The sequence below is a fragment of the Triticum aestivum genome, chromosome 5A (genome assembly GCF_018294505.1).
Source record: "Triticum aestivum cultivar Chinese Spring chromosome 5A, IWGSC CS RefSeq v2.1, whole genome shotgun sequence".
In the NCBI taxonomy this organism is placed as follows: domain Eukaryota; kingdom Viridiplantae; phylum Streptophyta; class Magnoliopsida; order Poales; family Poaceae; genus Triticum; species Triticum aestivum.
This window is the reverse complement of record NC_057806.1, coordinates 392,217,402-392,230,132: the sequence shown is the minus strand read 5'-3', so window position 1 is coordinate 392,230,132 and position 12,731 is coordinate 392,217,402. Positions and strand designations below refer to the sequence as shown.

Below are 12,731 nucleotides of genomic sequence, written 5' to 3'. Positions count from 1 at the left end.
TGGCGTGGACCCCTAAGGCCTTATACAATAGGAGATGCTTAGGGGAGGACCAGGCTTTCTTTAAGCACCAGTGCTTATTTGTACATGATAGACGCTTAACTTGTAGAAATAGACACCGGTGCTTCAGAAAAATCCAGTTTATTTTTCTAAGCATCTCACTAAGCATCTCTCATTGTAGCCGTCTCCCTCAGGGCATTTTCAACGCAGAGGCGCTTGCTTAGGCGGTTGCACCATTAAAGAAAAGGATTAATTAAGAAGCACTGGTGGAGGAGTCTGCCTTTCCAACGCAGGACCTCCAGGTTAAGCGCTTAGCTGATTTTTTTAGCGTCGATCTAGCTCCATACTCTCGTGAAAACAGGTGCATGCGGGAAATAACGGCGCAAGCGCCCGGCGACAGGAGAGGCATCGATGCCAACGGAAATCCTGGGATCGACCAGGAATCGAGCGAAACTGCGGGGAAAGAGACCCTGGCGCATGGGCTAAGAGCCCGCGTTGTAGATGCCCTCATTCGCCAATCTTTCTCCCCTCGCCGACGTACGCCGTCCGGCGCCGCTCATGGCAGCGTACCACCTCAGCGCGCAGCTCCACGGCCACGGTGGCGATGTAAGCCTCTCCTCCCTCCCCCTGTACTACTCGCCCCGCGTCCGTCGCCTCAGCTCTCCGCTTTGTTTCCCCTGCAAGTATGTACGCGATTCGATCCCACCAGGCTGGCCCCGACGAACCATCGGCGGAGGGTTTGCGGCGGGCGCGCGATCTGCTAGTTGGAGGCGTCCCCTGTAAGGGCGGCGCGGGTTTGTGTAATTTGACCTAGCTAGTTTCGTTGCCCTCCTCGTCTGTCCCCGGCGGCGCGGGGTGCTGCGGGAACAGCGCGGGCGAGGCGCTGTGTGCAGGGCGCGGTGGCGGGGCTGCGGGTAGCGACGCAGGTGGCGGGGGCGCTCGTCGGTGCTGCGGCGGCCGTACGGTTTTGGCCGCGCGTCGTCCATCCTCTGGTGGCTGCGTGCAGGCCGCCTCCAGTCAGATCCGGACGGATGTGCTGCTGGGTGGCCGGTGTGCGGCGCGGGGCGGGCCGCCGTGGTGTTGTGGTGCTGGTGCTGGGGCGGCCTTGGTCGGGGCGGCGTGGATCTGGCGCGATTAGTCATTGCAGTTTGACTTCCTTTTGATATTATATTTGTAGTGGATTTGTGGATCAAGCAATGATCAGTTACTTGGTTTTGCTTGAGTTATTTTTACACTTGTAATCAGATTGTAACTTCCCTGTTATGTTCCACCAGAAACTCAACAAATTGTTGTGCTTATTTGAGGAATCCATGCTCATCCAGAATGCCACGTTCTGTTTTTCTAACGATGGACTTATGGTTCAAATTATAACCTGCATTTAGCATGTAAATACCAAATACCCCTTTATGCAAGCCCATGTCTGTCCAAAGGATAGTAAAAGAGAAACATGTTAGTGTTGAAAATAAAGAAGTGCTTATATGATGATCAACCAAATTTGGAGATAAAGGTGATCCCCGTGTATTAACCGATTATTCTGCTCAAACTGTTAAGAGCTTAGGCAAAGGTTATTTTGCATATGTGGAACGCATATCTACATCAGTAAGTAGTTTTAGACTTTGAGTACTGGCATGTATTCAACCAATAAAGTTAGATCCTTATAATCAAGCTCTTTCATAATTGCTACATTTGCTGCACATTTGATTCTTTGCTAACTTGTCCTTGCTCTTTTTACAATAGGTTTCTAGGATATGTATCTGTGGTGATGTGGGTGTTGCAACCTCATCAAGCGATGGAACCGTGAGATTCTGGACGCAGCACCCGGAAAAGAAGTGCGAATATGTCCTCTCGAAAACCCTTGCAGGACATTTTAGTTTTGTTGGTGCAATGGTTTGGGCCCCTCCTTCTGATCGCTTTCCGGAAGGAGCAATTGTTTCTGGTGGCATGGATACACTAGTATTGCTGTGGAATTTGCATACAGGAGAAGTTGTTGGAACAATGAAGGGTCACACCTCACAGGTGACTGGTCTTGCTATCGATGACAACGGTGACATTATATCTTCATCGATGGACTGGTATGTTTTTTCCCAACCAGTGTAATTCCTGTGCAGAACTTGCTCACGTACTTCTTGTTGATTGCTTGCTTGTGCTGATTTCATCCTGAGGGTCTTTCTTGTATATGATGTAATCACACTGCAAATGCAGACAATTTGTTCATGGGGTAGTTGTTTGGCAGATGTGGTGATGTAACATGAATGTAATATACTCCCTCTGTCCCAAAGTAAGTTACTCAACTTTGTACTAACTTTGTACTAATATGCATAAATTCAGTACCTTCTTTGATAATTTATATTTCTTATATTTTTTTTGTACAAATGCACATATTGTACTTCTGTTTCTTTCTACACTCTGAGTCCCCTGTTAGAAAAGGTTTCCAATGCTACTTGTGTTTAAGGCTGCGGCGTATTTGGTGTTTTGGGCATGTGATGACATATTGGGCTAATAAATTATGAAGTTTCCCCATTGTATCTGATGGTTCCTTGCTGTACCCTGACACTTGTATTATGCACAGTACTTTGAGAAGGTGGAGAGATGGCAATGCTGTAGAGATCTTGGTGGCCCATGAAGCCGCAGTGCAAACTGTTCTTAAGCTGCCCTCGGGAGAACTATTTACGGGTAGAGCTTCCGCTTTGTATATCTATTACTTTACGGGAAGTATATTCGAGAGCAATTATGACTGTCCTTGGATATCTATTACTACCTCTGTAAAGAAATATAAGAGTGTTTGGATCACTGCTTTAGTGATCTAAATGCTCTTATATTTCTTTACGGAGGGAGTACTTGTCAAATGGTTGATTAATACTTTACACCTTTCCCCTTTTGTATAGGTTCAAGTGATTCCACCATCAAACTTTGGAAAGGAAGGATTTGTCTACATACATTCTCTGGGCATGCAGGTTATTTGTTAACTCCTGATGTGCACTGGTGCTTTTGACTTTTGTTGTGCTCATCCACACATACTTGATCGGTTGACAGAATGTTGTTCCATTGCAGACACTGTTTGTTGTTTAGCACAGATGCCAGGAATGGGTATACTCTCTGCATCACATGATGGGTAAGTTATCACTTGACTATTTCCACTTGCTTTTGAACGAAAGGATGGTGCAGTATAGTAGAAGCTGCTATTATTTGTTCTAAAATTGTAAATGAAGATATCAAAATTTCTCGTTTAATCTTGGATATTCGTACTAATATCCTGCCAGTGGTTTGCTGAAATAAAATGCTCATCTATTTGGCTTTTCATCATTTTCATTATCGTCTTACATTTTTTGTGCATCAAATTTATTCTTTCAGTTTACAGCTACTCATTTACATGATCACATATAATATTTTGTTTTGTCGCAGAACTATAAAGTTATGGGCATTAACTGGCCAACCCCTGTTGGAGATGATTGGCCATACCTCTCTTGTATATTCTGTGGATGCTCATTCATCTGGTCTTATTGCTAGTGGCAGTCGAGATCGCTCGGTCAAGATATGGAAAGGTGATTTATTTTGTATGCTTTAGAGAATTCTTGTTAAAATGCAGTGGCACTTGTTTATAGGATATAATTTCTTTTTATACTTTAATCTAGGTGTAGGCATTCGTTCTTCCTCTTTTTTTGGTATTTCGGTTTACTAAAATTGACAACCGAGCTAGCCTGGAAAGTTCTACAAACCGGAAGTTGGGTTCACCCAAACTCCGGCTTGCTTTTCGGTTTAAACCAAAATGTAATGTTAGCAGGTAATTCAATAGCAGAACAGGGTGCGCATGCTGTCAAATACTTGAATCTTGTCAACAGACCATGATTGAAATCCAGAATCTTGTTGAATCAACATGGCGCTGCTTCTCTTTGAATCCTTTGAATCGTCTTGTTGATGGTGACAGACTGGCAGGAGTGCTAGTCCGCTGATGGGCCTGCCGAGGGCAGTGCTGTTGGTTGTCGGGATGGATTGCACGCATGTCGGCTGGTAACTTTGTTTCCCTGTGGCCTGTCGTGATTGCATTGGTACGAGAGAGCAAGAGATGGGCCTAGGCGCCTAGCTGACTTGGTGGAGATCATGCCGGGCTTTAGTTGAGATTTTGATGTACTTGTTTTTTTTTGCTAAGCTATAAGGATGGTAGCATGGCCCTAGGAAATGGGGCCATAGGACGAGCCGGTTCTTTCAGTGCATTTTGTTAACCTGAACCTAAAACCGAACTGACTGATATTAATTCGGTTTTCTATATGTGACAACTGATCTATGGACCCAAGCTGATTTAACATTATATATTTCTCTTGTCTTTGTTTGGGTTTGTTTTTTGCTTTTTTTTATTGACATCTGTACTGAATGACTCTTTAAACCCTGACCGTTCCATTGGGGTTGCTATCGATTCCTCAGATGGTTTGTCTCCCTATGCCTCTGTCTAATGTTTTCTCCAAACAAAAATAATCCAGTCTATGATAGTACTTCCTGTTAAGTGGGATTCTGTTACAGGCAAAATATTGCACGGGATTCCATTATAGGCAAAAGATTGTAAATACGTTGACATCAAACATATTGGGCAGTGGCATATGGGAAAGGTAGTTCGTATTTAGCAATATAATGGAAACTGTGACAATCAGTAAAAAGAGATCTGCTGGTTGTCGTTAAGCATCTGTATTGCTGATTCCTCCTTTGGCTAGTCCATGAGCAGTTCGAGTCTTCTTTTCTTCCATATTGAAAATAAGAATCTCAATACCCACACTACCCGCCTTCTTTTACGCTTGTATCTATGATGTAAAGCCGTGCTTGTTCTTGGGCTGCTGATTTGATTTGTGTGTTTCATGGATGCAGCTAGGATATATCTGTCTTGTTTTTTGGGATAGTATGTTTGGATTCATAATATGAACCATTGTAGAAATGAAAATTATATTGGAGGTGCAGTACATTGCAGTTTTTTGGTTTTGGTTGTTAGTACGTAGCAGAATGCAGAATTTTCTTCATGTACCTGGTTATATGACTGTAAGTAATATAATGCAGATGGAATCTGTGTTCAGAGCATTGAACACCCAGGCCGTATATGGGATGCTAAATTTTTGGATAATGGCGATGTTGTAACTGCATGTTGTGATGGAATTGTGAGGATATGGACAACTGGCAATAATAGGCCCTGCCGTGATGAGGAACTTGCAGCATATAGGTTGGTTCCTGATTTTCTTTTTTCATATTTCTGAGGTTTTAACATCTTCTGCTTAAAGGATCAGTTTTGTTGTCAGATTACTCCTGTAATTGTTATTTTAACTTCTTAATTTTTAGGCGACACTTTTTCTTGTCCAAAAAAAAGCCGGAATCATGGTGTTAATCAAATTATATTTATGCCTATTTTTTTCTCTACAGAAAGACTGTTGGTGGACTGAAGCTGATGGATCCATCAGGAGCTGCGGGAATGACACAACAAGGTCATAAATCTCATTTTTCTGATGCGGTACACGTGTATTGTGTTGATTCCATGATGCTCCAACTATTTGTAGTGAATTTTGCAGGTCAGCTTATTATGGAGCTGAAAATTAAAATCGGATTGAAGATGCACTATTGCACACTGAAATAATTTCGAGCTTTTGAAAATATTCATATCTTTCTAGTTTCCAATAAACCTTCCTTCGTCAAGGAGATAACAATATAAAAACATTTTTTCTCTAAATTCTTTAGTGTCGTGGACTTGTGTATGTAAAGTAACTGTGACAATATCTAGTCATTGCCGTGCGTGTTATTTTTGCACAGTAGTGCAATGTTTGTAACCTTTTCCCCCTCTAAGCAGGAATCGTTGCACAAACGCTAATTGTTAGAGAGGGACACACCGGTGTTGCTTATTCATGGAATTCAAAAGAGCTAAAATGGGACAAAGTAAGTACCTTTGTACATTAGACCTTTCCAGAGTATTATATTAAGTTGTTACATCAAAGAATCAGCAAAGCTGAGGATATTAGTGTGTTGCTTTTTGTAACTGCTTGATGCTGATTGAGTTATTTAACCTATATGCAAGTTGTTATGCAATTTGAGGTACCCGTGAGGCATCACTGCATGCCCACAGTAATGGTTCAAATTCACACATACAATCTTCGAATATGATAGGGTTCATGACACATACTCCCTCCGTCCGGAAATACTTGTCATCAAAATGAATAAAAAGGGATGTATCTAGATGTATTTTAGTTCTAGATACGTTCCTTTTTGTCCATTTTGATGACAAGTATTTTCGGACGGAGGGAGTATTTGTTACACATAAAATGAAACCTCATTTAGCACTCGATATACTTTTACCATGCCTGACCTGGCTGTGGCATTGTTCTTTGTATAGTTGTTACTTTGAATTCAGCTGTGACTTATCTTTTCATAAATGAAATTGTTAGATTGGTGAAGTGGTGGATGGGCCTGGGGATGGTTCATCAAGCACAAAGCTGAAATAATTATGGACTTTTGTGGGCTTAACCACCGCTTAGTTCAGTCTGGTATCTCCACATGGGATTCTTAGGCCCTGTTCGGCAGTCATCCAGCTCCGGGAGCGCGCGGAGCGATGCTTGGGCGACTCCTAGAAAATAGGCTGCGGGCCGCTCCGCTCCGGCGCGGAGCTGCAGAGCGGACAGCTGCCGAACAGGGCCTTAGAATCACAACCATGTCCAGACTTCTGAGGGGTTTTGATTTCTATATTATTTCATACTTGCAGTGGCTGGTTACTTTATGCGGATTTGAGTTGCTGCTAGGGATTATCATTTATATTAATTAACCATATTAACTGAACGTGCAGGGCTATCCTCCAACCACTGTGAGTAAAAATCAGTACCCTACCTCTTGGAGGGCCGCGCAGCCCTGCGACAGCATCCCAGAGGATATCATCATCTGGGAGATAATCCCCCGCCTGCCAGCGAAGGCCTTTGCCCGCTGCCGCGCCATCTGCCGCTTGTGGCGCCATGTCCTCACCTCCAACAGTGACCTCCTCCTCAAGCACCACTGCGCCCAGCCCTCCCACCCCATTGCCTCTTGCATGGAGCGCTCCGACCGCATGCTCTACGATCTCTGCGCCTTCGACCCGTGGGCCAGCGTGCTCTCACCCTTTTTTGCTCAGCTCTGGGACCCCTGCCTCATGGTCAGGGCCTCCTGCGACGGCCTCCTCGTCCTCTCTAGGCCACGGTGCTTCTATGTCTGCAACCCGACCACCAGGGAATGGCTTTCCAAGTGCTTCCTTCCGCACTTCCTGGGGTTCTATCCCCACCGCTCTTCCGGAGAGTGCAGGGTACTTTGCAGGAGCAGCCCGTCCCTGGACCCTCATTCGGATGACAAACCTTCCTACTACATCTTCACGTTGGGTTCTTCGGAGCAGAGGTGCATCGGCCGGCCAGCGGCGTCGGCGTCCGAAGATGACGCACTGGCGGAGGGCAGTGTCAATACAACATCCTACCGCCCGTCGGTCCTGTTCCAGGAAGACCTGCACTTCTACCCTGTGAAGAAACATGGCAGCAACATGCTGATGGTATTCAATACCACTGCCGAGTCATTCCGTTGGATGTCTGCTCCGGCTACCCCTGAGTCGGCCACTTTGTTTGAGATGGATGGCAAGCTCGTCCTCTACTACATCGATGAGGACATCACCATGATTGATATTTGTGTGCTACAGGACTATGATAATGAGGTCTGGGAGTTCAAGTACAAGATCAAGCTTCCAGTGGCAGACCTTCGTCTGTCAGCTCGATCACGTGGTTATATATCGCCGGTCTTGTATGAGAAGGGTGGTGTGCTCATCTCAATGCATAGCCGTCTTGTTCAAGTTGACACTCTGGGAAGTGTGAGGTCAGATATTATATGGAGTGGCTCGAATCTGTCGATTACGCCGTATAAGCTCAAACAAAGCCTGGTTCGTCACACATTCTTTCCGAGTCAACCTGGTGGCGCTTCCTCAGGGGGACCTTTCATCTGATGACTGGTTGGTGAGAAGGTGCTTCTTATTCTTATTGACATTAGTGTTACAATGCCTTGGAGCTTTTCTGGCATGACCTCATTGTTGTTTACAAACAATTCTGATCTTCCTTGTAACAATACCCTTGGATCTTTTCTGGCATGACCTCATTATTGACATTAGTGCTAAATATTTATGTCTTGTTGTCCATGTCCTCCAGGAGTAGTATATATAGCACCATGCATAATCCTCTTTAGTCCTAGCCGGTTAACACATCTCTGTCTCACTCTTCCAGCTCGTTACTTACATCATATTTTCCATTCGTCTTCCTGAAATTTTGCTTTGTACACGTGTTAAGCCCATACTTGAAAGGTTATCATACTCGGATGCATCTTTTGTCGTACACTAGCAAAAGAGCTTGTTGCAATGAGTACGAAATAATTAAATACTTCCTTCGTCCGGAAATACTTGTCATCAAAATGAACAAAAGAAGATGTATCTAGACGTATTTTAATTCTAGATACATCTCTTTTTATCCATTTTGATGACAAGTATTTTCGGAAGGAGGGAGTATGTGCTTATTTTTTAGACAGTTCATACTCCGGTGTGAGTGGATAATAGGGGAACTAACTTAACTCAGCCCATCTCATTTAAACTGAATGTGCCATGTTAGGTGCTCTCATTCCGAACGCTTTTAGGCCTCTTTTGGTTCATAGGATAGGATTATTATAGAAATAGGAATCTTGTAGGAAATGGGATGTCATGTATCTCAAATCCTATGAGTAGGAATAGGAAACAAGATGTCATTTGGTTGACACCAAATGAATTTTTCCATTGAGTCTAAACTCTTTTTTATTTTCCTATGAAGGCCACTTTTGGTTCATAGGATATATGATTATCGTAGGAATAGAAATCTTGTAGGAAATGAGATGATATGAAATCTTGTAGGAAATGAGATGACATGTATCTCAAATTATACGAGTAGGAATATGAAACAAGATGTCATTTGGTTGACACCAAAGGATTTTTTCCATTGAGTCTAGGCTTTTTTTTATTTTTCTATGAAATGTAGAGAATAGGAACCAATTCTATGTAGGAATAGGAGTCCATTCCTATGAACCAAAGGGCTCCAAAGGAAAAAATCCTATAAGAATCATATCCTCTAGAATTCCTATGAAATTCCTCTAAACCAAAGGAGGCCGAAATGTGGAGGATAGGAACCAATCCTATATAGGAATAGGAATCCATTTATATGAACCAAAGGGCTATAAAGGAAAAAATCCTATAAAAATCTTATCCTCTAGAATTTCTATGAAATTCCTCTAAACCAAAGGAGGCCTAATTGTTGTTGGATCGAGAGCATGAACGCTTTTATTTGTTGGATCGAGAGCATGAATCTAGGCGCACGATCCTTGCCACGTCATCAGCTGGTATTGTACTGGTCCGAGCTGAAGTTCGCCAGAATGCCTCGCGCACCGTTAGGCTAGTCATAGTGGGAGTAACTTAGCTAGTAATATAGCGCACTTCAAGAAATTTTTGCTTATGTGGCAAGTATTTAATATGAGGTAGTAACATAATATTCCCTCCATTCCACAATATAGTGCTTCCTCTATCCCCGTGCTTCAATTTTGACCGTAAATTTAACTATCAAGACCGATTGCGGCGGGAGCAAAAGTTATATCAATGAATTCGTATTCGAAATAAGTTTTTAATTACGTAACTGTTTCTCCCGCCGCAGTCGGTCTTGTTCGTTAAATTTATGGTCAAAGTTTGACCTCAGAAAGCGCGGACGTACTATATTTTGGAATGGAGGGAGTATGTTACTGTAACATAGCGCTTCCCAAGACAAGGTGAGTCTACAAGCTAATAAATAAAGTCATCTATGACACTACTATTATATTACTTTGCATTATGAAGGTAGTAACTTAAACTAGTGTCATGCATATAACACTAGTCTAAGTTATTCCCCACTATGACCAGCCTAACTCCACCGCTCCACACCCCATCCCCACTCCCCAATGCGGGCTTTGCTAGACACAGGGACGGGTTTTTACAGGTTTCACGGACTGTCACATGTGGCATCGTTTGATTGGGATTAAGGAAAGGAAAGAGGTTAATTAGCACTAAGGCCTCCGTAAAAGTCCGTTATATGCCCGTGAGTGTAGGATTATTGCTTATCCGCTATGCTCGTCGCCGGAATCAAAGGAAAGGCGGGGACAGAGGCAAACGCCAACCGGTGGTAGGAGAGATGCGCGGGTGGCGAGGCTGCGGGAGGGCGGCGACCGACAGGCAGCAATCTGTTGACCTGCGGGAGGGCGGCATCCGACGGGGGCACCAGGCTGCGGCCGTCGCAAGTGGAGAGCGCATCCAGTGCTCGCCGTCGCGATGGACGGCGGCTTTCCCCTTGGTCTCTGTGCGCAGCTGCTGCTCGTGTCACACCCTAATTTTCACGCCACAACACTTATAAGCTAATAAAACATGAAGAAATGTGGTTTAATAAAAACTTTTGAGTGTTTTGGTCTTTTCTTTGATTTGGATTTTTGTGCTATTTTCAAGTCCTTAAAAGTTATATAGTACTTCCTCCGTAAACTAATATAAGAGTATTTAGATCATTAAATTAGTAATCTAAACGCTCTTATATTAGTTTACAGAGGGAGTAACTTCTACCCCCATAAGTGCATCGATGCACGCAGCGCATCAACGACACGCGTGGCATCGAGATTCGAAGCGGCGAGCATGCTAGTTAGAGTATAGGCAAACTTTTGAAGAGCGAAATGCAGCGTATACGCGTACTCAGTGCACACCATCTGACAGCATGAATCTGACATGACCAGTACTTGCGCAGGCTAGAGGATGGTGGTGTTTGCCGCTGCCTGGACACCGGGGCGGCATGATTGAACCGCGCTGCACAAGTCGACGGTGCGCGCCCCGTCGCCGGAGCCTGCCCACGCCACACCACCGCCCCCAGAACTAAACGTCGTACATGACGCCCCGGAGGACTCAACAACAGGCATGCCGCACCCCTGCCCCTGCAGCGACTGGCCCTGATCCAACGGCTGCATCTCCGGCGAGCCCACGCCTATGACCGAAACGCACCCGGGAACGGTGTCGCCTAGGCTTCGCCGCCCACCGCGCCCCCGTGACTAGCTCCCTCTGGTGACGGCCACTGCTGCTCTGCCACCCGCCATGACGCCCTCAGCTGCAACCGGCACGCTACTCCACAAGGAAGCGACGACGTCTGCGACGTCCATGCCCCCCTGCCTCCACTGCACGTGCTACTGCCGACTCCGTCCTTTCACCCCCGCCCCAACAGCACACCAGTCTGAGACGCCCATGGCGCCCTCCGACTCCACTCCACCAGATATTGCCGCCTCCGGCCTTCCGCCGCCGCCCCTTGCAGCGCTCCACTCCGGCAAGGCCCCTGCAGCTGCCGCACGGTCAATTTAACTTTTATGCATTAATCACCGATGAACTGCAGAGCGAGGCGTGCACTGGCGTCCTTGGTAGTGGCCAGCGCGGTCAAAAAGCACATCGAGAGCATGTCAGAACAGCAGCTTCCAGACGACGACGACGTGAACACTGCATTCACGTGTATTGCGTTCAGCTGCCGCTGCGTTCAGGACGTTTGCTCTTCCTTCCACCCCCATACTTGTTCCCTTGCTTCAAAAACTTGCCCAATGATCATGCCGTGTATATAGGACATAAAATATTTCCTTGTAAAAATAATTTGACCAAACAAACATTTTCTAAATTAGGTTTTTTAAAACCCCCTGAATTGAGACTTGAACTACAAATACTTAATTTGGGGTATAAGAAATCTTTCAAAAAGTATGTTTGACTCCTAATAGATATATGACTCCCAAAACCACAAAAATATTATTTTAAAAGTTATTTTGCTATTTTATTTAAAGCCTTTTTCTTACGTCCAGAAATGTACCTCCATGTATATCTTTAGTCTTTATAGCTAATAACAAAGGACGAAATATTTCATGGTTCTTCTTCCGTCATCCCTTTTATATCCGTTGATTTTATGTTAAATATCATTGACGACCGAGATTCAAAAGTAGGTCTACATAGCGTATCCGAATCCTCTCACGTTGCCTGTCATAAGTCGTGGGGGGCATCTATCAAAGATTCATAGTTCTACATAAATCGTTGGACCATTGAAAAACAGTATAACTCAGCTAGCTACGAGCCACCATAGCGTTTTGAGGCTCTCAACCGTCAGATCCCGCTAATGTACGGTCTAGATCTGCTCGGGCGTGCACAAGTCGTTAACGTGCTGCCCGCTTTCACGGGCCGCTGCTCCGCAGAGCGAGCGCCCATTTTTGTCCGTAATTGGGCCGCAAAGGCCCAAGTCCAGTCAAAGCAGGGGGTCGTCCATTATGTTCGCAGGGAGCAACTAGTTAACGAGCGCTCCTTCGGAAGCCTCGCAATGATCAACGCCACTTGGCGCACTCTCAGCCATTCGCCACGTGTCGCGCTCTGGACGCTCCCTCTAGTTTTTATTTTTTATTTTTTCGCACGCGTTTTCGGTTTTTTAAATGGTTTTTTTTCGACGTTTGGTTTTTCCCCGGTCTTCCTTAGCTTTTCGATCAATTTTTTTTCGAAATCTTTTTTTCATGAAAAAGCGCGTTTTCTTTTTTTTTCTTTCGCGAAAGTCACGGTTTTTTTTTGTGAGAGGCACGGTTGTGTTTTAGCGAGAGTCACGGCCGTGCCTTTCGGAAGCGAAAAAACTGCGTTTTCTGTTTTTTTTCTATGGCGAGAGTCACGGTTTTGCTTC

The 12,731-nt window shown here is 44.8% G+C and overlaps 1 protein-coding gene across 2 annotated transcripts; it reads left to right on the top strand.

Annotated features, from left to right (window-relative positions):
• Window positions 1-297: 297 nt before the first annotated feature.
• On the top strand, window positions 298-8,144 carry LOC123103555 (uncharacterized). 2 transcript variants are annotated; one of them, XM_044525173.1, is made up of 10 exons: window positions 298-603; window positions 1,735-2,069; window positions 2,567-2,670; window positions 2,883-2,951; window positions 3,049-3,109; window positions 3,400-3,539; window positions 5,038-5,197; window positions 5,395-5,456; window positions 5,816-5,901; window positions 6,803-8,144. In XM_044525173.1, the coding sequence occupies exons 1-10, from the start codon at window positions 499-501 to the stop codon at window positions 7,967-7,969; spliced, it is 2,289 nt and encodes a 762-aa protein (XP_044381108.1). In that variant the 5' UTR covers window positions 298-498; the 3' UTR covers window positions 7,970-8,144. The 2 variants fall into 2 exon arrangements, with proteins under 2 accessions (XP_044381108.1, XP_044381109.1); XM_044525174.1 differs by lacking the exon at window positions 298-603 and having other exon boundaries at window positions 1,781-2,069; window positions 2,200-2,670.
• The last annotated feature ends 4,587 nt before the right edge of the window (window positions 8,145-12,731 follow it).